Source organism: Python bivittatus, unplaced genomic scaffold (assembly GCF_059951505.1).
Source record: "Python bivittatus isolate LINGU-HERP-01145 unplaced genomic scaffold, Pbiv_v1 ctg000120_np1212, whole genome shotgun sequence".
NCBI lineage: Eukaryota > Metazoa > Chordata > Lepidosauria > Squamata > Pythonidae > Python > Python bivittatus.
This window is the reverse complement of record NW_028277037.1, coordinates 3,817,772-3,845,619: the sequence shown is the minus strand read 5'-3', so window position 1 is coordinate 3,845,619 and position 27,848 is coordinate 3,817,772. Positions and strand designations below refer to the sequence as shown.

The window sequence follows — 27,848 nt, the reverse complement described above, 5'->3', positions numbered from 1 at the left end:
AAAAAGGTTTAAAACTGAGCTTTTTGTTTTGTGGCAAACAAGGAAGAAAGCACTCGGTCTTAGAAAAACCTGAAAGTTTCTCCTCGGAGGTTCCGAGGGACTTATCTCTACGTTACTAACCGAAGGCGAGAGATCCACCTACAGTGTCCATTCTCTATCACTGATTGGCTTGCAGAGATGCCTGTCACATGCCAGCTCCAAACAGAGCTAGCCTTCCGGCTTTCCCTCGACGGTAGCGCTGATCACGTAGGCTTTTCATCAGACGATATTATTCCTTACCCAATAAGAAGAAGAAGGCGCGATTTCCCGCCCACCGCGCTCTTTGATTGGTCGGTTCCTCCAGGAGCAGCTGGGAACATGGTGTAGCAGGTAAAATAAGCGAGCTGGAAAAGCAAACTCGAGCGCGGGGTTGGGGGAAGCCGCTAGAAGTGTGTGAATGCGCACGCACGTGTATCCCCACGCACACGTGTCTGGGTTACAGAGCTCCCTGTTGCGGGCTGAGTGTGTGCTAGGCTTGCCAGTTATAAAAGTGAATAAGCAGCTGATGGAGACGTAAGTGTGTGTGTGTAGAAAAGTCCCGCATTATACCTAAGATTGCCCCCGCCAGTACGGAAAGAGATTGTTGGATAACAGGGAGGGTAAAACCTTGCACGATTCTGATCAGAATCGTTTTTCCTGAGACACTCTAAGGAAGCAAAAGTTGGACTTTGAAGAAGCAGAAGAGGAGGAGCGTTGACACTCTCGGCCTCTGACGTCGGAGAAGACTCCTGAGAAAACCCCGGAGAGCCAAGAAAACAAACAAACGGGCCATGGAGCAAATCAACGCAGAGTTCTCACTCGGGGCAGGAATGACTGGGCTCAAATTATCGTATTTTGGACCCACTGTGTGAAGACCTAGCTCCTCTCCTCCTCAAGTCCATAATGCTGGGACGAATGGAAGGAGAGAGAAGAAGAGGAGGATGGCGTTGATTATAGTGGCAGGGACCGGAGAACCTGAAGGGCCAGACTGGGGACAGATCACCTCGGGGAAGGTCTGTCTGTGGCTGTAGGAGGAGACAGAGATACCGAGGAATAGGAAAGCTGTTAGCAGATAAAAGAAATACTCAATGAACTCTCAGCCTAGGATGTAAGCCCAAGCCTACATTGCCAGAATTCCTGACACGCGAAAGTGAAAGATGCCCTCTTTCAGATACATGCATTCAAAACTGAAAGCCTGGGATGTGGCACCTGGTTAGGGGGATTGAATCTCAACAGCCATATACTGTGGCAGGGCATCCCACAGTATATAAACAGAGAGCAAACCCCATCCCATTCTAGCACTGAAGATGTTACTCAGCCGGGTAATGAAACGTTTGCAAGAAAAGAACCAAGCTCAGAAAACCCCAAGGACTCTGCAGTTCAACCCTGAGCTACACATATTCGCTTCTATTGGAGTCAAGAACAGTGCTACCTCGCTTTATCTCTCTGGTCTTCTTAAAACACACCCCTCGCACCGGCAGACTATAACCCCATAGATACATGCAATACAGACAGGTAATATTTTAAAAATGCTAATAAACAGGAAGTGTCACTACTCAGTCCCCCTGCCTATAACAAACGGGTAATGCTTGTCCTCATTCTCCTTCAAATGTTCTGTTGCCCTATTTTTTTTCCTACAGATCTGGCAGTCCTGTTTTACATACAGAGATGAAGAAAGAACAAGTGTTCAACTGCCAGTTTTCTTCCTGGTATCCTCATTTCAAGAGCCAGACCATCCGCAGGTACCTGAGACAAGTTTGACCTTGAGTTAAATAGGGGCTTATTTCTATAGCATTCTCTGCTGAAACATATCTTATGGAAATTTCTTCCCTATTCTAGATTTCTAATAATTAATATGTATGGTTTCTTTATGCAAGATGGTATCAGCCAGTTTTTAGAGATAGATTAGCAGCTTTGTTCATTCGTTTGTTTAAAATAATATGAAGAAGTGAAGCCTTTCCAGAATTAAGCTGGACACAAGAACCAAAGAGCTCCTCCAGATCTTGCTAACTGGAGCTGAAAAGAGTTGGAATTCAACATCTGAAGGTTCCATGATCTAGTTTAAATTAAGCAACTCCACACTGCTGTTAATGCTCAATGTTGCGCATTTCATACTATACCTTATTTCTTATTGTCTTCTAGTGTTGTGTGATTTCTAAAAATTAAGGGAGTGAGGTTCCTAGAATACATTCCTTGTCTTTGTGAGCAGTTCTAGGTTCCTGTGGGTGCTATCTGCATGAATAAACATCATGGAGATTTCACCAATCATTTATAAAGCTAGGGAGTTTTATGCCAGCCACAGGGTTGATAGAAATTGCTGTTATGTGCATTCTCTTTGTTTGTTCCTGCATGTATAGAAAAGGTAAGGCTATTCATCCAAACAAGGAACATATGTATTGATTTTAGATTTGGTGATGACTAGGAAGCCATTACATGGTTTTTTAAAAGAGTTATTCATCCACAGAGCGTATGGGCCGTAAACCTCTAATATGTTGTTTGGCTCTTTAAAGGTTTAAGAAAATGAAATGTTTGTGTTAAAAAAAGAGTGAGAAACTGTGCTTAATGACTTGATAGTATTTTACTTTTTGAGCTTCTTTACCAATTTCTCCTTCTCACATTTCCAGCCTTTTTTTTTTTCTTGGATTGGAAGGAGAATGTATTAACCATATCAGTGCAGTTAATATAACTTAACTACGCTACCAACAGACATTTGCATAAAGTCTAGAATAGTGATTTCCTTGCTGTGTCTTCAGATTTATGGGCTCTCTAAAGTAATTTCTCTTTTCCATTTTAGTATCATTCTTCCAATACCACAGAATGTAAAAGATTACTTGCTAGATGATGGAACTCTGGTAGTTTCCGGCAGGTGAGAGTATTCACTTAAGGAATTAGATGTATTTTAAAAACAATTGTGTATGGATTTCTGTGATCTTTCTAAAAGCAGAAGCAGCAGCTTTTCTCTTTTCAATGATCATTGTGGCTTTAATGTCGGAGGCATCGCTGATCAAATTCTCTGCCTCAATACATCTCTGAGTAAATGGAAGCTGACATAACCCCTGCGTGGTGCAGAGATAAACACTGCATCTTTCTCAAATTTTGGGATGCAAATTTGAATATGCCAGGTGCAAAGGTTTGTAACCCTTTCAGTCAGTACTTAAAGCACCTTCTTTGGCAGGGAGGAACAGCTTCTAAACAGGTGTTTCAGCAGAGCAGCAATTTGAAACATACCTCCAAATCGGCCATGAATTACTTGCAGTACTTACAAATAAAGGTTTTGGAATGGACTTTGCAGTCCCCAGGCCTGAATATTATTGAGAATCTCTTTGGAAATCTAAAACATGCAGTGCATGCAAGAAGACCTAAGTATATTTCTGAGCTAGAAGAATTCTGCAAGGAAGAGTTGAGAAAAAAATTCCAACAGCAAGAATAAAATGATTCTTTGCAGGCTCCAGGAAATATTTGGAAGCTGTTATTTCTGCATTCAGATTTGCAGAAAGATGTCATGTTTAACTGTGTACCATGTAGAGGTTCACTTAGAGATTCAGTGAAATATAGTTTGACCAATTTTAGCATGCAAATGTATTTAGCATTAAACCTGATCTAAACTAGTACTTTTCAAACAAGCCGTTAGCTGTGGCTTCCTAAGACCTATATATATTACTGTAATACGTGTTGTGATTCTGGCTTAGTCATTTTGTATATTTATATAACTGCAAGAACAGGAAGCCTCCAATCCAATTCACTTTTTCTTATTGCAAATCAAAAGGCACAATGCATTAGGGATTAAGAATGGAAGGGATCAGTATTCCTAGTTGCCATGATTACATTTCATTCTGGATATATTGGAAGACTTACATACCCAACTGTTGAAAACACAACATAGATTAAAATTATTTAGTAGTTCCTGCACCCTACTGGATAGATTTAATGGGGGTAGCCTACAAGGAAGAAACTGTAAAGTGACAAATCAATGTCTTAGATGATCTTACCAAGAGTTTTGCAGGTTATTCCTACAGTTACCTGTTTAGCATAAGGTTGAATCATTGGTTTTGTTGGAGAAATACCGTATTTTTCCAACTGTAAGACGATACTTTTTTCTAAAATCCTTATGCTAAAAATTGAAGGGCGTCTTATTCAAGGAAGTAAGCCGAGTAGAGAACCACATGGTTGCAAAATTGCCCATACTTTGTCTCTGCAAACAGGCTTCCTCCTATTGCTAGCCTCCAGTCATGAGTGAAATAGCTTGTCTCTGCAATCAGGCTTCCTCCAATCACGAGCCTCCAATCACAAGTGAAACTGCCCATACTGTCTCTGCAAACATACTTCCTCCAATCATGAGCCTTATGTAACTGACGTCAGCTGATGCTGAACAAACCAATTGGAGGAAGTCTGTTTGCAGAGACAAGCTATTGGCAGTTTCACTTGTGATTGAATGTAATCAGTTATGCAAAAGAGCATGGAAATAGAGCTGCAGAGAGATGGTTTGGACCTCCTCCCACCGAGTGTATCAGGTCAATGTTACCTAATTACTAAATAAAAATGTGTTCTGCACTATCTTTAAAATATTGATTTCTTAATTTTGGGTTGGAAAAGTGGGGGTTGTCTTGTACATGGGGGCGTCTTATTGATGGAAAAATACGGTAATATTTATTGGCTAAGATAGATCACTTTTGTCTCCGTGAGTTGTTTTAAACATTTTTCAGGAATTAAATGTTATAAAGCCTAACATAATAAAAATCAAAACCTTTAGATTTGATTATCGAAAGATGTCACTTTCTGGTTTCTGGTTTCTTATTTAGAGAAGATCCCCAAACAATATCCCAAGAAGACGATGGAGATGATGATGAGACAGAAGAAACTGTGGTTTGTACAAACTGTGATAACTATTCTCTGGCTTTTGGATTGTCAGACATATCAACCCCCATTCTAGAATTCCATACCTTTTCCCTATTAAAGTTAAAGCTGAATTAAAAAAAAGAAAGAAGATAGACTCTTTTTTCTAGTGGACACCCATTTTGCCCTTTCCTGAGTGGCAGCACCTGATCAATCTTGGCTGATCCAGAAAGCTAAGCAACAATGGCCCAGGTAGCACTTAGAGAGGAGATCACCAATACATCTCAAGGCCATAGTCTAGGCTAGGAAGTATAACAAGTACCAGACAAACACTGTGGTGAATCACTCTTATATTGTGCCAGGAGACTACATGGATGAGTCCCTTTTGGTCACCAGAAGTCAAGCTTGACTCCAAGACAATTTGACTGAGCTGTTGTGCAGAGTATGCAGAATCCTGCTTTCTATCACAGGAGGACTTTCTTGGTTGAAAAGTGACAACACCCTTCACCTGTGACAGTAGGATGACTTCAGCTTGTCTTTTCCATTGCTCACATTTTTGACATATGCCAATTCTGGCATTTGGCCATCTCTTTCAAGCTTTGTCAGTGAAGCTGAAGGGGACCCAGGGCATCCACAAGAAAGGAGGAGAGACTGATCAGCATGAACTCAAGCCTTGTGATTTGTAAACCATTATTTGTGGCTTAGATGATTTGAACCTAATCAATTATGATTAAGCCAGTTAACCATAATTAAGGAACTGTGTCAATATTCATATCCCAATAAAAAAAACTTGTTTCTGGTCTTTTTTTTTTTCCAGTGGTCTGATGATGAAAATACTGCAACACTTACAGTAAGGCCCCTTGTAATTTAATTTTTCATTGCAAGAGATCTAAATAACTGAAGAAGTCTGAGTTGTAGAAAAACGTATGCCAATAGTTAATTTTCCTTGGGTTTTATCTGACAGTGACCTTTTTCCTAAGTTAGAAATTAAAGTTGATCTCCAACTTGTTCCTAGAGCAGACAAATATATTTAAAACAAAATTTAAAATAAACGTCAGACATACTGATCAAATTGAATAGTACTGTGTTGAGAATATTGTGAGAAATTCATTCGTTTACACTGTTTGTGTAGCATCCAATGTCCAAAACAACTGTCTAGCAGTCAGAGCAATTTCATGTTACTTCTGCTGGCCAGGACTTCAGAAATTCAGAATTTTCAAATCCAAAATTGCAAATAAAGTATTATGGGGATATTTCTCGAGATCCCAATTTGTTTAACATATCTGTGCTGAGCTTGTTCTGGAGATGTTGTTGTAAATATTGGCTTGCACGCAACAATTATAATCCAAAGTTCTTTCTCCTGGTGTTCCATCTGTGTTAGCTTTCGTTTCTCTTTTGTTTACCATCCAGGCACCAGAATTTCCTGAATTTGCCCTTAAAGTTGAAGAGGCAATCCATTCCCTCGGAGGCAGTGTTTTTCCAAAGCTTAACTGGAGTGCTCCAAGGGTAATTTGAATTAAATCCTCTAAGTGCAAATTTGTATCAAGATTCTCAGAGACACTTTCCTGCAAATTATGAATTCATTTTATAACTCTAAACATCATTGGGGGGTTTTTAGATCTGATTTAATTCCCTTCCCTCTGTAGTTTTAGGGGGTAGATATAATAGCAATCCAATCCCTCATGCCTTTGAGAATTGGGAAGACTGAATCAAATTTTGCATTGCAAGTTCTGTTCAGATCCTGATTCAAGATTTATTCAGCCCTTTATAAAAAAAATATCTGCCATGCTGCTAGGATGAATGTCATATTAATTCTTGTGGGGATAATAAAGTCTCCAATATGACATATGCAAAGTTCTGCTTTTTAGCCAGAAGAATTTGCTGGATTGTGGTATCTTCAGCGGGATTGGATTAAAGTAAATTACAGTGTTTCACGTTTTGGTTATGGTTTTGTTATATTATGTTACATCTGTTCTTGTGGTTTGTATTCTTACTTGCTGTCAGCCTCACTTGGGAGACCAGATCAGGAAATCAATTCCACAGGATGGCTGATTACTTTTACTGAGATTGGCTATAGCAGTGTTTCTCAACCTTGGCAACTTTAATATGCGTGGACTTCAAGTTGAAGTCCACGCATCTTGCAAATCTGATTGTATGATATCGCCTCCCTTTCTTATAATTCAGTGAAACGGGAGCATCTGCCTGAGCCTCTTCTGAATGTTATCTCATTGTTGTGGACTTTAAAAATGCTTCATCCCCTTTTGCTTAGGCAACAGATCCTGCATATCTCCATCAAGTTCATCTTTCTTACTCTCTACACTTGCATTCTGATCTACAAGAGTAATACATATTACTACTCATCATTCCATTTTCTAACTACTCTATCTTTCTCTGTGTTTGGAAACTAAATGGGAGGGTGAACTTCAGACTAAAGTTCTCTTTGGGGTACAGACAACACGAGCAACCCAGTTTAAGAGAACCTTCCCTTCAGGAAGGGAATGAGATTTTTTTCATGGCTGCTAAGAGTTCAGAGTGCTTCATTTGACTGGCATGCGCAGCACTTGATAAAACAAGAGAGATTTCAGAACATTATTTGAATGCTCAAAGAAGGAAGGAATCATTTCTGGCCTGTACCAACCTATCCCTCCTTATTAGCTGAGCCTGTCTTTTAAATCAGTCCTTAAGTTGGAGAATTCCTGATACGGGAACTGCTGGCAAAAATTAAGAATCTGTTTTAGAAAAGCAGATGCAGTTATGGATGGGTTCCCATTTTCCTCTTAGAATGAGGCCAAAGGGATGAGACACCAGTAGTTCCCATCCACTGTGTACGTACATAGCAAGATAACTTATAAGAGTTGTCAAACCATTGACCCATTTGAGTCCACAACTTCACTGCAGAGCAGACAGATGAACACTTTGTAAGGTATCAAACTAATGTTTCTCACATCCTTTCTGGGTGTGGAACTGTTTACTTTTAATACATGTTGCTTCAGGTATGTGGTGGACCTCCAAGCTACCATATTATATAGCATTGTGTCATCTTCTTCATTTTTACATGGTAATTAACTGTAGAAAATATATGTCAACCTATCAAGAAGGTTCATCAGCAAGGAATGGTTCTGGATTTTGAAGCCGGCTTTTTTTTTAAGTTGCAGGCATTTCCTTTGAAGAAGTTCTCCCCCCTCCCCCCAAAAAGAAAAGAAAATGTCAAATGGATAATACCATAGTCCAGCGTTCCCTGATAACTCCTTAACGTGCTGGGACTGTAACTGCTGTCTTGATGCTATAATACAGTGTTTCTCAACCTTGGCAACTTTCAGATGAATGGACTTCAATTCCCAGAATTCCCCAGCTAGCCATGCTGGCTGGGGAATTCTGGGGGTTGAAGTTCCCTCATCTTAAAGTTGCCAAGGTTGAAAAACACTGCTATATCTTGTATTGTTCAAAAGAACTTTGCCTGTGCTAATCTGCTACAATTCCAGTTTACCATACAGATAAGCAGTGACCAGCATAAATCAGCTGTCTGGTGGGATGCATCTAATTCTGAAGAAAGCCATGTGCAATTTCAGCTGTATTAATGAGATTTAAGGGAAAGTTTAAACATTTGGTCGCTGCAACCTTCGGAATGAGTTATTGTGATATGGAGTAGAAACTTATAAAGAAATTGGGCAATTATTTTAGCCTGAAGGATGCAGTCCAAAGCTCACTACATGGGAGCCTGATTGAGTTTAGCGGGAATCATTTTTGAGTAAGCCCAGATAGAATCAGGCCATGAAAGGACTAACTGGGCACTTGCTGAGTCTTTCATGATGAATATAAACAAACAAGTTGCCTGTTCTTTGCTATTTAAATTGTTGGCTTTAGTGTATCATTCCTTGCAGACCCATGATTAGAGCTGCTTCTGATGGATCCAGTATAATAAAATTGTAATCCAATCTGCTATAGTTATTTCATTGCATTTGAACTTCATCTTTCACTGAAGGTGCTTGGGATGAATTTCCTTTAAGCACTGAACAAGGACAGATCTCTGTTTGTTCTGCTGACAACATAGATAGGAACTCCAGTATTCCCGGTCTGATATCGGTATTTTGTCTGGCCTAATTTCTCATATAGCTGTGCAGCCCTTAGATTCGATCTCTGAAAGATGCTTTGGAGGGAGGACATAGGTGCTGTCTGCATCAACTTAAAACAGTTGAATTTTTTCCCCAGATTTGAGGGTAATCACACAATCGCATGAAGAGAAAAAGGCCCGGTTCCTTTATGTGTTGCACCCATGAGCTATGTTTGCACTCTCATGCACTCCGAAGTACTTTTCAGAGATTGGATAAAAGCCCTGCATAGCTCCAATTTCGCAATGTTTTTTCCTGTGGAAATGATGCTAGTGTGGAATATACAGCTAAAGCATGTCTGAAATAAAACTGTCTTCCTTAGGATGCCTACTGGATAGCTATGAACAGTACGCTGAAATGCAACAGCCTCAGTGATATTTTCCTACTTTTCAAGAGTTCGGACTTCATTACTCGCGATTTCACTCAACCGTAAGTATCATCGTATTGGATCTGCCCCTTGAACAGGAAGATTAGGAAGAGTCCCACTGCATTGCTTGCTTGCTTTTATTCTCTTATAATTGCTGCCAGCACTGAAAAAACAGTTTGTTTCTTAGAACAGGTTCAAACTGAATTGGTTGTTATCAGTTTTTGCCCGTTAGATTATTTGCCTATTTATCCCATTGCAACTTGTGAGAGGAGTTTAACCAAATCAAGATGGCAGCTGCAGCTTGTGGCATCGAAGCCTCACTGCTACCCTGAGCTGTTTGGTATTGTCAGCAGACTTGTTTATCTCCCTGCTCATCCCTAAATACAGATCATTTATAAACAAATTAAGAAGCACTTACTCCTTGGGGTCCACATTTTCCAATCTGAAAATTGTCCTTCACTCTGTTTCCTGTTCTATATTCAGGGACTAGTTCATGAGGGCGTTTGCTCTTCTCTCCCCTGTCTGCTGAATTTGCTCAGGTGAGGGAGTTCAACCTCATGTAGAGTTGAACCCTAATTTCAAAGAAATAAGGTTGATTAAACCCTACCTTACAGTAGGTTTACAGTAGGTTGGACCAGATACCTGTTGGAGTAAGTATAACAAAAAGGCGCAAATCTTCCCGTCTTACATAAGTCTGACATTCTATTTTTGAAGATATCATTCAATTATTACATCTAACTAGGTTGGCCTGATCCATCATGGTCATTTTAGTGTTAAGTATGACATACTTGGAGTTCAGCTGGGTGGCTGCAAATCATTATATCCCTGTATTGATACTTGATCCTCACCTGACCATGGGATTATCAGATTGATTAACAGAATTGCATATGAAACAGAAGCCTAAAAATAATTAAGTAGGTACTCTATGGCACCACGATTGCTGGAAAGGAGAATTTACTTGTAAAAGCTCTACTCCAAAATAGGAACATGAATGGAATAAAGCTACCTGAAGAAAAGTAAGAAGACATGCTATTTAGAAAAACTGGAAAGCATGACATCATTTCTGATGGCAAAACTCAAGATTACATTGGTCATATTGTAAGAGAGGGGAAGGTTAAGCTATCTGTGAATGGGAAGTTTGACAATGGGAGATTAATTGACCTATGTAAAGAACAACCAGTATGTTCTTCTGAGCCGTGCAGAAATTGCTGTAAGTTCTCCGGATCTTTAGATGAGGAAAATCAGCACAGCTCTAGGTTCCTTTAGAAACGCATTACCTGCTTTTTCATTGATTTCTACATCTCAGTGATGTACCAGTAACGGACCTCTGTAGAGATTGTTTTTAGGCATCCAGATTACATTTTAATTTCTGTGCAGAATCGTAGTACTTCTTTCTTTTGTTTAAAGATCATTCCAGATTCACATGAATGTATCTAGTAAGAGTCTGAAATAAACAGATAACTTGATCCACTAAACCATCCATTAATTTCAGTATTGATTAAGTGCTAATAACCCCAGGAAGAGAAAATTACAAATGTAATTGGCATACGGAAGGAAAGTGCTGAACAGGTGAAAATTGGCTTCATTATTTATTCAGTTACTCAAATAGGTTTAGATTAAAAAGAGAAGGAAAGCCCCACGGGCTCTGTGCAGCTGTGTCGTAAAAATTCAATAATTTAACAACTCCAATGAAATATGATGGAAATGGAAAACTGAGGGTGATTATACTCCTACAATACAGTGTAAAATGGCAAAGTTTTCTATTTAACATTGCCTAATTAGACACCGAGAAATATGGATTTTACTTGGTCCACAAAGGGATGGACTTTGCCTCTGCCTTCCTGCCTCCTTAGCAGATCAAGGGGGACTGAACCAAGAAAAAAACAGGCCTTTGTGATAGTTGCCCCACCCCTTTGGAATATTCTACCCCATGAAATCCATATGACCCCCCCAGCAGAGCTACAAAGACCTGCTACAAAGAGCATTTGGAGATTAGGATCTGCAACATGGATCACCTCCTGCTCTTATGTGTGCCTTTCCTCCTCCTTTCTATACAGGTAGTCCCCAGTTTAAGAATGAGTTCTGATCCCAAGGTCTGTCCTTAAGTCAAGTTTGTATGTAAGCCGGAACAATATTATTGTATAATACTGTACAAGTAGTATTGCATAATGAACTCAAACCGTTCTGTACTTAACTCGAATTTTGCTACATTAAGCAAAATTCCATGGGTCATCTTTAACCCAAACATTCTTAACTCAGGGACTACCAGTATTTATGTTTTGATGCCCCTCCCAGTGGAATATTCTGTAGTGTCTCTGCAGCTTGGTGGACTATAACTGTTAGCAAATAAATCAATAAAGTGATGTGAGTTGCTTTTGCAAGATGTAGGATACTTGCTGGCATATGTCTGATAGAAATAGTATCTGCATAGGCAAATCAGTAGTGGTGAGAGGTCCATACTACAGGATTTTCAGGTTGCCCATGAGAAGAATGATTCCTTTATCATGACCCAGGCTAAGTTATATCCTTTAAGATTGGCTGGAACCATGGAAAGTAGCTGGAGCTAAGTGGTAAAGGAGGATTCACAGAGCACTTGGGGCCACCTCTTAAGGCCAACAGCTTTTCCTGGAGTTGTATAGCTACCCTGCAGCTGCAGGGCAACCCCAGCAAAAGATGTTGAAGATGCTGTGTGCATGGCCTTGCATGCTCCAAAGCACCTTTTTGCTTTTGAATCCAAAGCACACTGGCTGGGTCACAGTTCCCAGTCTCTCTCTCTCTATATAATTTTTATTAAGAATTTTGATTATAATACAGTTCCCAGTCTCTACTCCCAGGAAGACTTCTGTTTGAGGGACTTGTCTGTCAACAGTGTCAACACTATTGAGGGAGAAGGACAAGTTGTCCAGCTTGGTATATGTCTGTTTCCTGTCTGTGAAGATTAAAGAAGCCACCTCAAGAAAGCAGACTGTTCATCCAGTCCAACATTTGATAGCCTGGTGCCCCCCAAATATTTGGGGGGAACGCTGACTGTCACTTCTCATTATCCTAACTGGTGAAAGTTGAAGCCCAAACTATCAGGCAGACACTAGATTTCCTCCCCCAATTTAGCTCTATGTTGTTTTTAATCACCTGCTGACCTTTTTGCTATGGGTGCAGGGAGTGAGCATATATGCATTCTACCCCATGAGCTTCAGAATATCCCCATGAATGGATGACAGGAAGCAACAGGAGCATGCAAGGGGGGTGACTTTCTGGGGAGTAGAGGAAGAATCAGTAGAAGATATGCTTCTCAACAGGAAATTTCCACAATGAGTTGTAGAGTTCAGCTGAGTCTTGATATCTTTGTTCCAAGCCCTGGCTGATCCAAGGGAAGTACCAAGAGAGGAACCATATTCTTGCATGATGCTTGGCATTTATCCCTGAGCATTAAAGGAGACCTTGGACCAGTCACTAGGACTTCTGCCCTAGGAAGGAGGCAATGGCAAACCACTTCTGAAAATCCTTGCCAAGAAAACTGCAGAGACTTGTCCAGGCAGTCACCAGGAATCAAAAACTGACTCAAAGGCACTAAAACGTAAAATTAAATTTAAAAAATGCCCCGTGTAGTTATAGCAAGGTGAAGAGATAGCAATCCTTTTCTGACTCTTGATTTAGTTGCTTGTTTAACACTGTTAGCAAGCAGTGACTATGTCACCGAAGAACATGTAGTAATGGATTGTTCATACTTCTTGCAGTTAAAGACAAATATGCAAATCTATCATGTGTGTTTCTTCCTCTATAGGTTTATCCATTGCAACGATGATTCCCCTGACCCTTGTTTGAGTTATGAAGTAAGTGAAAGCTACTTTTCCTAAACAGCATTTTGAATACAGCACAAAAGCTTTCCTTCCACACAAAGTTCCACAGGACAGAATTAAATTAAATGTACACAAATCTGTTCAGTTCTCTTGCTTCACTAGTTAAATGCAAAAGGCTTAGCAAACATCTTTGGTTTTATTTCACTTGGAGCAAGCAGAGGGAAGATATCTGAGACAAAACCAACCTGAGATTGATCTTTAGCAGTTGGGAACATTGGGTTGCAGGGAAGTGGATCAGGCAGCAGGACTTTCTGGATGACTAATGTGGAAAACTGAATGTTGGGTAAAATTAGAAGTTTGAAAAATTCCCCCACCATACTGCTGTTCTTGCTGCCTCTGCACTTTGCTCCCTCTCTTTCCACTTCTGAAGGCTTGGCTCTTTGGACCATTTATCCTACTGACCGCTGGAGGTGTCTGAACAGTGTTTCTCAACCTTGGCAGCTTGAAGATGTGTGGACTTGAACCCCCAGAATTCTGGGAGTTAAAGTCCACACATCTTCAAGCTGCCAAAGTTGAGAAACATTGTATTAGAATCATAGACTTGAAAGGGTCCTTGTGGATCTTCTAGTCCAGCCCCCCCACCGCCCCCCCAGCAGGACAGGAATCTTCAAATCATCCCAGACAAATGTCTGTCCAACCTTTTTGTGAAAAACTGCAGCAATGGAGCCCCCATGACTCCAGGTGGCAGGCTGTTCTACTGCTTCATAACTTTCCTGGTCAGGAAATTCCTCCTTATTTTGGGTTTGAGCTTTCTCTTTAAAGCTTCCACCCATTGGTTCTTGTCCTACCAATACCAGCTAGGGAGACTAGTTCCACACCATCTTCCCCATCACAGCCCTCCAAGTAGGAGTCATTTGGAGTAGAGACAGCAAGTAGGGGATTCTCTTTTGAGTCCTCTGTTTGTCTCTCCTTCCAACTGGAAGATGGATACTCATATGTTCTCTCATTCAGCTAACCTCCTACAGGAAGCATAGTGAATTTGGATTCATCTTTTCATTCCTCCCACTTCAAGGTTCAGAAATACAGGCTCTCTATCAAAGCATGTAATTTCCTTTACCAACATTGTTCGTTCTTTTGGACTTAAAGCATTTGTCTCTGGAGTCCTTAACAGGAATGGTTCTGCTCACAAATAAGTGATCTCCTAAATAATAATCTGTTTTTACTACAATTTCCTACTTTCACAAGCATGGGCATCTATGGGGGGAAGGGGGTGCAAATGGTATCACGCATATCATGCACTAGTGCCACCTTTCTGGAATTTCCCCAAAGATTTGGTTAGCCCCACCCTATTGGGATTTAGACAAATGATAAAACCTGGGCATTTCAAACAGGCCTTCCAAGATGGAGACAAATTGATCTAATTCCCTCTTGTTGTACGATTGTTTTAATTAGTTACTATTGTTCCTTGACTTGATTAGGTTATTATTTATTTATTTTATTTATATATCAAATTTGTCACCACCCATCTCATTAAAAATGACTCTGGACAGCTTACAAAGCAGTTAAAGACAATTAAAAATACAGTGTAAAAAGATCCTAAATAAATAGAAAAGAAATAAAATCCAAGAATGGATGTAAAACTCAGGGAGTGTCATCAAGGCCCCAGCCACCCCCAGGTTTGTTTGTTTGTTTATGGTTTGTTGGTACTGGTTTTGTTATCTTCACTGTTTTAATCTTGCTTATATATAATAGGATTGTAAACCTCTCAGAGTCACTACTCAATTGGAGCAGCATATAAGTCTAGTAAAATAAATAAATTGAAGATAAATGCATTCCACAATTCATATCATTTGCATGGTGACTTCATCACATGGGTGATCTCATCATGGCTCCTTTCAGACCACAAGGTCAGTCTTAGGTTCTTAACAGAGGCTCTTCTTGTTTTCAGCAGCATTTTGCAATTTCTTAATTATCACTTACGTTGAAAGTGATTTTTTTTCTGTCAGTTGATCAGATATTATTTTTCCTTCCATTAGCTTGTCCTCCGAAAATGGTGTGAATTGATTCCTGGGGCAGAGTTCAGGTGCTTTGTGAAGGAAAACAAACTTATTGGTGAGTTTATTAATAAAAGCTCATTTATCCTCTGCTATGTCTAAAGCTTTTTTAGATATTTTCATCGTAATTCTCATGTACTTCACATGTAAGGCTGCGTACTGTTCTGGCTATGATTTTTTTTGTCACTGTTCCTGTTAATTAGTCGTAATAATTTTATTTTTGTCCAGTTTTTCCCATAATGGTCCAAATAGCTTACAAAGCTAATAACATGAAATACCATCCTGTGGTTTCATTGGGTTTTAATATTTATACATGATCTGAGGACCTAATGTTTGTCCCTTCCTACATCTTTTTTTTAAGCTACAGCTTGCCTCCTCTCAGCTCATGGCAGTCAGTAACGCAGCTTTGAAATCTGGAGCTTGCAAGATTGCTTATGGCATTATTTGTTGTAGTTTTCAGGAATCCTTTGTGGCTGCTCTGGCATGTGAGTGCCAACTGGGTCTCTTCCTATCAAGAAGTTTGTTTCAAGGGTTGAGGAATGCAGCTGCTATGTCTCTCCACCATATCTATGTCAGTTCTTGGTGCTCTGAAGAGCTGGGAGTTGGTGGCCACCCCAGACCATCTCTACGTCCTCAGAAGAGATAGAGATGAACTGTGGACATAATTGGACAGAACAGGGGGGTGTGGGGAAGCAGCTGACGTAGGCAGTGGTCTAAGCCTACTTTACTGGAGGGCATTTGGATAAGATGCTGTTTGGGTAGACGTTTTCCCATTCCTTTTGCCTTTACCAACACGAGGTTCCTTTTCAGATCAAATGCCACACTGAATGCTTTGGAGTAAGTGTGGGATACTATATAAAAAAACCCAAAACCTTACTTGTAGTTCTGATAAACAAGAATATCATTTTATAACATCATGTAGGTTGCGATCAATTGAGTAGAAAGAAATTTAATTTTCCTAACATTCCTGGATCCTTTTAAGAGAGCTCTGATATGAAATATCAGTAGAGCTTGCATGCTGGAACTGCTAATTTCTAGAATGTATGTACGTGTCTCAAAATATTGTTAGTTATGCAAGATTTCAAATAGTGTGGCGGTGATCTCAAATATTCTATTCTATATTCTACCTAGATGTGCCTGTCATGCTAATCCATAATTTGTCCGTTTTGCTTTTGACTCTGTTTAGCACAATGTGTGGTTTGCCTTAGCAGTAGTCTCAAACGGCATTTGTTACAGTTTTGTAAGAGAGACGTTCAGGGCCTTTCTGGATGCAAATAATGGGAATGAATAAGAGCTAAGCAGGTTCTTTCTTTTATTTAGCAACAAAACCAGTGCAGCAAGTATCATTTGGACTCTTATTCTACTACTAGGCTTTAATTCCAAGGAAATCTTGCAGTAGCTGTGAATGATCAATATAATTTTTCAACCAGGTATATCTCAACGGGACTACACTCAGTACTATGAACATATCTCTAAACAGAAAGAAGAGATCTGTAGATGTATACAGGAGTTTTTCAAGAAACACATCCAGTATAAATTTTTGGATGAAGATTGTAAGTATCCTTTTAATTTTAATAAGATACAGCTATTTTCTAATAATTACAAGGTTCTCTTTCAAGTAATATACTTGGTCATTTTATCCACTTGTCCTTCTGATTTTGTTGGATGTTTTCTGCTGAAAACGGTATTGAAGTCTTGCAATACCAGGAGCACATATGGAAGTAGAACCACATATTTAGTTCATTTAGTTGGAAGTATCTTTGAAGCTCACCTGCAGCCACTTACATAGCTGAAGATGGAAGCTGAAATCATCACAGTGGGAGCTGATCATCTTTGCCCCTTTTGAATCAGCAGTGGGAAGAGCTGAAGCTTTTCCCCACCCTATCTACAGTGGGTCCAACCCTGATTGCACCATCACAGATTTTTGGGGGGATAAACTCCAATATAACCAGATCAGTTCTTGGTATGTTTGAATGACACCAAATCCCCAGGTAAGAAACCTATCTGTATGTAGCACAAGACCAGGAGGTCATGCAAACATGTCCCACACCAGGTGTAGTGATCTGTGGCCACAGCATTATATGGTCTTGCACCTGATTTGGAAAAACTGCTCATTTTTGATTAGTGAAAGGTAATTTTACACCCAGAATTTCTTCTTATTAAAATGAACCAGAATAAGTTGCACCATTAAGATAGGATAGCAAATATATCAATTAATATTTTTATGATACAGTAATTTTACTTTAAAATAATTGCAATTTAAATTAATAACTTAAAGTTTAATTACATTTTAATTAAGTATTTAATTAAATTTTAATTAAAGATAATTACAATTTAAAATAAATGTAATTAAATTATTTATGATAATTTAAAATACCTTAAATTCACTTGATCCTTTTATTCTTTTCTTTTTGTTCTTACTCATTTTCAGTTTACATATTTTTTTCTTAAAATGTTATCCATCCATCCATCCATCCATCCATCCCTTGGCCTCTGATAGAAAATAATCATCCCTTCCCTGCACTTTAAGAGGAAAAGAAAGAGGGCATAACAAGAAGAAAGAGAATGAGAGAGACCAAAAAAAAAAAGAATGTCAGAAAGAAAATAGGGATTCGCTATTATTATGTCATCTCCCAGCTTTTCCTCCACCCTTCAACTTTGGTCAAGAATATGCCTATGTTATCGTATAACTCAGCAAAATATCAATAACTCTTTGGAAACTTTCTGTTTCAAATTCTGAATCTGAATCTCACACATACTGCATATTTGCTGTGGCTCACCATATAAATATCAATGGCTTGCTTCTTTAGCCCTATGAATACTTTTCCTAGAAATTTTAAAGATGTACATTGGTCTTTCCTAAGTAGGTGGCCTGCTGGCCAGAAAAGGATGAAGGTTGAAATCTGGAAGACACCAGGTTGAGACAACCTGACATAAATGTTTGGCTGTATTCATTTGATGTTCTAATTGCAAACTTAACTAACTATGATGTACCACCCCCCACCGCAATTTATTTCTATTCCTGTTTTCAAGTCATACAGAGCAGATGGGGAACCAACTTGGATTCCTGGAATTGATTTTTGAAATTAAGGCAGGGCATATGAGGCAGGGGAATGTATGGTAGTAGCAATAATTAACTTAAATCCCTTTAGAAGCCAAAGAGACCTTCAAGCCACACAGATATCATATATATACTGTATATCAGCAAATAAAACTTACTCTATCAACCTGGTTAGTAAATTACAGAGAGCTGTGACTTCATGGAACATGGCCTGAACTCAGTCTGTTGAATTCTTCAAATATTTGACATATTAATAATATGGCAGTAGTGTGAGGTCCCATTTCCTGGGAATATTTGAGAGGAAATGCTTGGGGGAAGGGTAAGGAGGAATTTCCTATCAACAATCAAGGAAGGCCTTATGTAGCTGATACATTTAATGAACAAGATATCAAAATATTAAATGGGGGATGGGGATATGTAACCATTGCTCAAGTCCAGTTAAAAGCAATGAATTAAAGCATGTATAGTTTAACCAAATCCTGGGCTAAGTTATTTGTAATAATTTGGAGCTAATTTTGTTGCCTTCACTGAGGCTTATTCCCATTTATGTATGCTTAATTTTCAGTGTTGGGTTAGTTTCATTTAATCATACTCATAGATAAATAAAGATTTTGTGAATGTAGCACTTTTCAAAGCGCCTAAGCTAATGGTTTTCATCAAATTTTACAATTCTGTAAGGATTGTAAGTAATTATTTTATTTTATTTTATTTTATTTCCATGAAATGATTTATCTTATAGCAACAGTCACTTGTTTCTGGGTAGTTTGAATCGAGATTGATGCCCTGTGGAAAGCAGTATGTGTTTTTTGTGCTCTGAACCATTTGTCCATGAACTCTGTTGCTGATCATTTGCTCAAGAACTGTTAAAGAATGAAAGGGATAGTAGAATATTTTGGAAGGCCTGTTAATAAACAAAAAATGAAGAGGCTTTCAGTTTTTGCATTTACTTGGCTAACCATCATCAAGATACTCACCTCTCTCACTTTCTGCTTTTTCCCCCCTTTTTAGTTGTATTTGATGTCTACAGGGACAGTATGGTAAGTGAGCTTTCTGTTCTATGCCCATGCTGATGATTGGGAAGGAATATAATTAGGGCTGTGGTTTTCTCCATGAGATTGGCAGAATCTAGCCAACCTTGGCTGATCTTCAAAACACTAAATAGGGATGAATTTGGTCATTAAGTGGAGGAGAAAAACATCAGGTAGTCAAAAAAGCATCCCTAAAGAAGGCAATACAACCCCATATTGTAGAGGACATAAGGAGCAGCCTTGAAGGCGGGAGGAAGAGTTGCTACTAAGGCAGTGGTCAGATAAGCAGGGCTTGTGCCCAGGCCAATAAAATAACTTGAGAAAACGTCTCAGACAAGTCCTTCCCTAGTTCACATGAAGATAACGTGAGGAGGGGGAAGCACATTCAGACTTGCAAGATTCTGTTACAATAGAAGTAGTTCTGACCTATACAGAATTGATTTCTTAGTCTGGTCTACCTTGTTGGGCTGACACATATTGCTCTGTGGACATATCCAGATAGTTATCAGGAATCAAGCTTAACTTAAGGGAGTCTTTACTTTCTCCATGGCAAGATAGTATTTTATTTTGTATTATTTTATTACTTTGTTTTGTTTTATTCCTGCACTCTATAAAAATAGTCAAGTGCACTATGATTTTATGCAAGGTTATCACCAAAACCTAATGGTTTTTGAAGGCCTTTGTTTAAATAAGTGTAAATAATATACTTGGAGCTGACAGCAGTGTTAGAGAAGCTCCTGTGAATTTTGGAGGTGCCAGGTAAGAAGTTTTCCTTTTTGTTTTTGGTCTTCAACAGACTTTCAGCTTTCCACTCACTTTTAGAAATTTCAAGCCATGTGGTATGGAAACCCAGAAAAGTCCTAAGTGGTTTTGAGAATATTGAAGTAACTACATGTTCTTCTGGATTCCTGCCTACGTTTTTACAGAATAAACACTGTAAATAAACATTATGATCAAACTGTTTGATCATAATGAAACAGGAACAAATTATGGTATCAATTTATTATAAAAATAAAAACTCTATAAAATAGTCTTTCCTAACCTGGTTCCTTCCATATGTGATGGGCTACCACTCCCATTATCTGAGCAAGACAACAATGAGAACTATCCTTTCTGTGTAAGTCCAGCTTCCTCTGTACTACATTTCCCAGAATGCATTATTGACAAAAGAGGTGTCACAGATGGGTGGGGTTGCAATAGCTGAGGCATACCTGAAGGCCTGGGATGTGCTTGGCATCCTGCTTATTTGCTCAAGAGTAACTTTGTGCTGATTAAAGACAATTACATTGCTACACATGAAGCTGCAGGAACAGAAAGCTGAAAATTGCAGGTACTTTGTGCTTTTAAAATTAAGAAAGGGAAGGAAGACCATTTAACTTACTGGCCAGAGACCACCGATAAATGGGAATACAATTTTAAGTTTGTCTCTGTGAATGAGTGAGAGAAAGAGATCTAGCCTTCTACCATTTCCTGCTTTTCCAAATGTAATTTAATAATGGCCAAACTAGCTAGCTAGCCTCTCTGCAGGAAAAATGAAGATTAATGGGCACAAGGCTGCAACTGTGATCTGCAGCGACTGAGGGCATGTTTGTCTTCCTATCTGTAAACAGCCTAGGATATATTTGTAGCAAATGCAACTTGCCGTGGTGCTTGAAGAAAAGAAAATCGAAGAAGGGGAATGGCAAGTAGCCACACTTCAGTTGATGATGGATGATGTAGATTTTTCTGTTTAAAGAAAGGAGACACTACCACAGAACTGCCTATAAGGACAATACACAGAGGACAAGACAGTGAATAAGAGTAACAAGATATGTTATACTGATGTAACCCAAGGTCTTGCAGATGTTATGGGCTCTGAGTATTCAGGGGAAAAAAAAGAGAATGGAGACAGAATGGTGGATCCCTAAAGGACAGAGAGGATGCAACAGTGCCATATACAAAAATAAAGAGAAGCAGTCATGGTAGTTGGAGATCTTCTACTATGAGGAGTTGAAGCAAACATACAGTATGCTACCTGGATTCATCAGATAGTGAAGTGGGTTGTTAGGACCAAAAGGGTGAAGGATATGACAAAAAAATGTTTAAGACTTATCAAATCCATTGATAATTATCCCTTCCTTCTGAGATGTTTGGGGACAAACTGCAAAGAACAGCTACAACCATATCACACCCAAACTTGGAAAATCTCAGAAGGATGCAAAGACCCTGAGGGCTCAGATGTTCCTGTCCATAGAAGAGGACTAGTAAAACAAAGATGAATACTGCAAGATGATGTAGATGGGAGAGATTTGGCTTATAAGACCATTACTTGAGTTATGTAGAAGATGGACTTCTGGCATGAGATAGATTTCACCTTTGTGTATTATCTCTGAAAAATCCTGGAGAACTGATGATGTCCCAGATGATTGGCGATAAGCAGATATTGTTGTCTTTGGGGGAAGGGGGGATATCCAACAAACTACAGACCAATCAGTTTGACAATACCTGGGAAGATTCTGGAACAGATTGTAAATTTTTAAACACCTTGAAAATAACATAATTATCAGAAGTCAGCATGGGTTTGGCAAGAACAGATCTTGACAGATTTACCTTATTTATAGATCAGATAACTTCATTAGTAGGTTGTGGGAATACTGTGAGCATCATATGCCTTGGTACATGACATGCTGATTGGCAAAGTAGTTAAGTCAGCTGACTGTCATGACAGGTAAAAGGATACATAGCTGGTTCAAAAATCACATGACGAGAGATTGAAGGATAGAGATGTTCTCTCATGCAGGACACAGAATACCGGATTGAAGTTACAAGAAGGCAGATTCTAATTAGAAGAAGCTAACTTGCAGCTGGACAGTCAAATCATTTACCCAGAGGTGTGATGGTTATGATTTGTGTCAATGGCTTTTGAAAATAGAGTTGAAAATAGAGTAAACACTCTTATGAAAACAGATCTAAGTACAAGAGTATATTGATGGAGCCTTCAGAGGAAACATTAGCCAAATACAAGTTAAAATGCTAAGTTTGTACTTATTTGATATCCCTTGTGATTAGTTGTACACATTCTGTAATGTATACTATATACTATTCCAGAATGGCCTAGCTATTAACAACATTGTTTTCTTAAAAGCAGGCAGAACATGTACTTTAATTGCTTAAATGTATTAGAACCCTAACATCTACTTCTACTTTCTATATACATTAATGGGTGTTTAGAGAATGATAACAGTGAAAATCTGCTGTTAAACAGCTTTAGCTTTTCATTCTGCTGTTACTGAGTAATGTATATTTCTGGCTCATATTGCTAAACATTGATGAGCTAATCTTGGTTTCATGGAATTCTTGGCAATGACTCAAGGCATTTTCTCATTTTAGAGTTGATGTAGGAATAGGGCAAATCACAGAGGATGGGACTTCAAAAAAGCTTTGTCTGTCCAGCATTTCCACTCATTAGAGTTCATACCAGATTTAGCAATGGTAGTGTGCTTCAACACATTTCATTAGCAGTTCAAAACATTTTGACCTTGCAACACTGTTTAGAATTGAAGAAATCAGTCTGTACCTCTACCAAAAGCATCCTGATGCTGGTCTGACATTCCAGAATTGTTCCACATTTGAAACTGCTCCACTTTGCCCACCTCCAAATTTGACTAAGAAGATTGTCTAAGAAGACAAAGGCCACATGGTTACAAATAAGTTTTTAAATGCCATTAATCCTGCCATAACTTTGACTTCCACTCGCCTCTGTAGATGGAAATGTAGCAGTTCATCATGACAAAATTCTGGCATTTTGTAGTATCATTCCAAAGATTTTTAAAAAGTCCATCTGAGAGAAGGATTGTTGAACTTGAGTACTTCTAATCAAAGAAGTGTAAAAGTAGATTGAGAACACAAATTAACAACTTAGAATTTAGAAATAAAGATTTGCATCCATATTGCATTTAAACATTTTCTTTTATGTTGTCTTTTATTTTTATTTTATGTTGTCCCATTTGAACAGAGTTATACTTTGTCTCTTATCATTCTTCTTCAGGGCAGAGTGTGGCTAATTGATTTTAATCCATTTGGTGAAGTAACTGATTCTTTGCTGTTTACATGGGAAGAAATAAGGTCTGGAAATAGTTTGAAAGAGGACCAGAGTGAAGGTGCGGCAATGGAAGAGGTAAGAGAGCAGAACAGATTGATTAAAAAAAAAAGAATATAAACCTATATACAGGCATACATATAATTAAGCCAACTTTCCTGATTTCACTAAGCAAATATATGCCTTGATATTTTGCTTTGTCAAAATGCCCATTGCTGCCATTTTGTCTTGTTGGAAATGAACATTAACTACAAAGTTGATGGGAACCTTATGGCCAGTAAGAATTTTGGATTGTGAGTCTCCACTGAGCCATGAGTTCTCCCATGTTTCCACATAAACCTAACTTCTTGGGGATTGTCCTATCAATAGCTCCAATTTTATTCATCAAGTTAGGGATGACCATACAGATTTTAGCCAAGGCTTTTTTCCCTTCTTACAAGTTGTTCTGAGCTTCTTCAGTAATAAAAGCGTCATTTAATCGTGTACGTGCATGAGCAAGTACATGAGCAAATTGAACGTGACAAAAGACATCATATCAAAGTGAAGAATCTCAGTCTGTCTTTTAAAATGTCATTGGAAGAGAAGCTGACCAGAATGTCAGCAAAAAGCCAAAGATCAAAATTCAGTAAGCCCAATAAAAACTGGGCCTTGATTTTCTTTCCTGCTATTGCAGTTGAACAGTAGGATCTGTGGGGACTCTCCTGCACTGTCACAAATTGTGGGAGAGTAGGAAGTGAAAAGCAAGATAGGTCTGAAGAAGATTTCTGTTTTCCCACACTGATATAACTTAACGCCTTGCAGAACAATTTAATCCTTGGGTTAGGTCATGAATTTTCTCTGTGTATGTTTTGTTTTTATAGCATTTGCTTCTTTCATTTCATTGGGTTGTCTTCCATTATATATCTAAAGTGTCTGTATTTTGCAATCCTATTTCACATGAACATTTATGTGGGCAGATATGGAATGCAGATTTTCATTGGGGTAGAAGGTGTAGGACCTTATCCTCAGTCCATTTGCTTCTGGTATCCCTTTCCCCAACTTGCCAAACAAACAATTAATGGGTGTGGAGGAAGTTACTCTTATGCTGATGGAACCTGTCAACACCTTGAGTGATTCTCATGTCCAAACGGTCTCCTAAAAAATCCTGATATTGACCTAAGTTTTACAAAATCCCCATATTCTATTCCCCAGGCTAGGGAAGTACTTAGATATTTTGAACCTGTTTACTATGAATATATGTTTAAGAGAAGTTATAATAAATAATGAGTATTTCAGACTGCATCAATTAACTAATTAATACAAAAATTACAAGGAAATGTTAACTAAATCTTTCCTGATTTTGCTCCTCTCCTCAACATTAGGACTGTCCATCATTCCGTTGCACAAACAGCAACCTCACTGTCCAGCCGAGTCCGTATCTGAGCTACAGATTGCCCAAGGATTTTGTAGACCTTTCCACAGGAGAAGATGTTCACAAATTAATTGACTTGCTTAAACTGGTAAGCACATTTTGAAATGGATAAGATTATCTTTTGGCATGAAAAGTCATTGCACCAGAAATTATTGTAGCTTGAAACACTGGTACTCTTTGCTTTCAGAGTGATGAGTGTATTCATAAATGCAGACTCACCTACCACTAGATTTTTCCTTACCAAGTTCTAGACATTTGAGGGAAATATATAAAGAGGTTGTCTTAAAAAGCATTACAGTGAGGGAGGTAATTTATATACTCAAGTTGGCATATAGTAGCTGGTGATTGGAACCCACCTTTCACCACACAACTGTAGCCTGTAATATTCTTCCAGACTAGAAATCTCATTTAGTCATTTCCTGAAGGGGAAAAGGCCCCATTCACTCCCCTTGTCTATATCCTACTGGGATTCTTAGATTAAAACCAGATTAAGTAGAAATAGTTTATATGGCCAAGATACTGAAAATGACATTTCTGTCTAGTTTGGAACAGCTTCTTCTATGGAAGAGACTGACTGTTATCCCACCACGATCATTTTAAAACTTCTCAACCCCCTCCCTGTCTTTCACCACTTGGGTCATTTACCTGCAAAATGAACATCAATTGCACCTTTTTTTCTCCATTGTCATCAGAAAAAAACTTGACCAAAATGATTAGCAAATTGGACAATTCCAGAAAGTGCAATTATATAATTCAGTGTTTTTCAAACTTGGCAACTTTATGATGTGTGGACTTCAACTCCCAGAATTCCCCAGCCAGCATGCTGCCTGGGGAATTCTGGGAGTTGAAGTCCACACATCTTAAAGATGCCAAGTTTGAAAAACACTGATATAATTTATAAGATTTGTAGTTTATGATGGAAACAGGTATATATTAGGTTCCTTGCAAGATTTCTCTTACAATCTAAAAGTTTATAATTTTCATAATGGAATTTTAGAAAACTGTAGGAAAATCTCTGGATTATCTCTATGGTCAATTGACTATTTCCTCTAGGGGAACAGCTTACATTAAAAACAGTTGCAAAATTTATCCTTTTAGAGACAACTTAGAGGGAAAGTAAGGGTAGATGTGCACGCCTTTTCTCAAATCACTTCCACTTCTCCAAAATATCTGTATGTCTATCCCCTCTGATCAGAGGCTAGAAACTTGTTTGCAGAAAATCAAGTATAGTAGAAAGTTGCAGAGTTTTCCTTCAATTTATTGACTTGCTGACTTTCTAAGGTATTTTGCTCCTAGAACACAAGGGAACAGCTAAGTGATGCTTGGAACTGCAAAGATTGAAATCTCACTGAAAAGATTTTATTGAATACAGTACTTTTATGTTGTTTGGTTGATGATGACTATAATAAAACTTTAAACGAATCCAATCTGAAGTGTTGCTCTGAAAAAACATCCATTTACTTGTGATCACATAGTGTGACTTATGTATTTATATGACCCCAGTTCTGATCAAAGAACAGCAAATGCTTAAAAGCTTTGCAAGCAACCTCTTGAGGGTGGAACAAAGGGTGGAACTAAATATTTAGCCTGTAGTTCTCTTAGTTTAAAGTATGCAGAGGTGGCTTGGGGTGTTATCCAAGAAAGCTGTAAGCTTCCCTACTAAGGCTTCCTAGTGCTTTTTAGTGAGGGGTGAAAGGACCGTAGCAGGAAAATTATAAATTCTTTCTAGTATAGAAAGTGTCCCTTTATGAAAACTGATAGGCCATCCTGTGGTCTCATAGGACTCAATAAGTTTATTGGTCCATAAATAAGGCTTGGTCAGAAGTATCACTTTATTTCCAATTTATTATTATTCAGGTTACAGGTAGTCCTTGACTTACTACCGCAATTGGGACTGGAACTTCTATTGCTAAGTGATGTGGTCGTTAAGTGAGTTGCACCTAATTTTACACCTTTTTTTGCCATGATCATTAAGTGAATCACATGGTTGTTAAGCCAATCTGGCTTCCCCCATTGATTTTGCTTGTTGGAAGCCCCCTGGGAAGGTCGCAAATGGCTATCACGTGACCCCAGGACGCTACAACTGTCATAAATACAGTACATACCAATTTGCCAAGTGCCCAAATTTTGATCATGTGACTGTGGGGATGCTGCAACAGTCGTAAGTGCAAGGACCAGTCGCAAGTCACTTTTTTCAGCACCATCGTAACTTTGAATGGGCGTTAAACGAATGGGCATAAGTCAAGGACTACCTGTACTGTGATTATTATTTCTTAATTTACTGTTTGCTTATTTATTTTATTATTATTATGTCTCCACAAATCTGTTAAATTTCTTGGGGGGACATCTATGTAGGTCTGCTAGTATGGTGTCATGATTCCGGAGATGTGCTTAAGGGTAGGAAAGTTCAAATCTGCCCCTGGGCACCTGGGCAATTTTGGGACAGTCACATTCTTTAATCCAACCCCCTCACATGGTGGTCGTTGTCATGGAGAAAATGGGTGGAGGGAGCTTTGTGTAGGCCTTCTATAGCTCCTAGAGGAAAGCTGAAATAATAAATTAGTACACTTATTATAAATAATTAAATGACATATCCTCTCCATTTCTTGTGCTTTTTTTTTTAACCAGAAAAGAAATCAACAAGACGATGAGGAACCATGAAGAGTAGGATAAAATGGAAAGCAGAAATAAGGCTGCCGAAAGATAGCATTTAATTGTGCCAGTTCTGAGAAAGAGCTGCCTTTTGTCACAGAAGAAAGGCAGTGTTAACATTGCATGATCTTTTAATGGAATAAAGATGTTTTCACCTAACTAGCCAATAATTGCTTGGGAAATAGCAAATCACTATTTATGCTCTTGGGATTCTGCTCTCTCCCACTAAATGTGTATTTTGTTTCTAAGCGTTTAGTTTTGGTTTCTTTCTTTTTTCATATCAGTAGTGGAGGTAATAATATTATTCAGAAAGGACATGATATCAGGCAAAGAAGCAAGATTGTCCACAAAATGGGCACGATACCAGGCCTCAGACATAATTTAGTAATGGTTGGATATTATTTGTGCCCTGTCTGAAATGCCCAGGAGATCTTGCGTGG

At 38.6% G+C, this 27,848-nt stretch overlaps 1 protein-coding gene across 2 annotated transcripts; it reads left to right on the top strand.

The window, feature by feature from the left end:
• Positions 1-216: 216 nt before the first annotated feature.
• CDC123 (cell division cycle 123) lies at positions 217-27,567 on the top strand. Of its 2 annotated transcripts, XM_007430132.4 has the most exons (14): positions 217-369; positions 1,659-1,760; positions 2,813-2,884; positions 4,818-4,881; positions 5,669-5,701; positions 6,262-6,357; positions 9,283-9,389; positions 13,109-13,157; positions 15,161-15,236; positions 16,609-16,731; positions 19,248-19,276; positions 23,295-23,423; positions 24,707-24,844; positions 27,385-27,567. In XM_007430132.4, the coding sequence occupies exons 2-14, from the start codon at positions 1,687-1,689 to the stop codon at positions 27,415-27,417; spliced, it is 1,023 nt and encodes a 340-aa protein (XP_007430194.1). In that variant the 5' UTR covers positions 217-369; positions 1,659-1,686; the 3' UTR covers positions 27,418-27,567. The 2 variants fall into 2 exon arrangements, with proteins under 2 accessions (XP_007430194.1, XP_087990981.1); XM_088134855.1 differs by lacking the exon at positions 5,669-5,701.
• Positions 27,568-27,848: the final 281 nt, after the last annotated feature.

Bases quoted from the DNA above. Each gene is read 5' to 3' on its own strand.
- CDC123 (XM_007430132.4), top strand. From the start codon at position 1,687: ATGAAGAAAGAACAAGTGTTCAACTGCCAGTTTTCTTCCTGGTATCCT. The intron at 13,158-15,160 runs GTAAGTGAAAGC...TCCTTCCATTAG, and splicing joins ACCCTTGTTTGAGTTATGAA to CTTGTCCTCCGAAAATGGTG. The intron at 24,845-27,384 runs GTAAGCACATTT...TTTTTTAACCAG, and splicing joins TAATTGACTTGCTTAAACTG to AAAAGAAATCAACAAGACGA.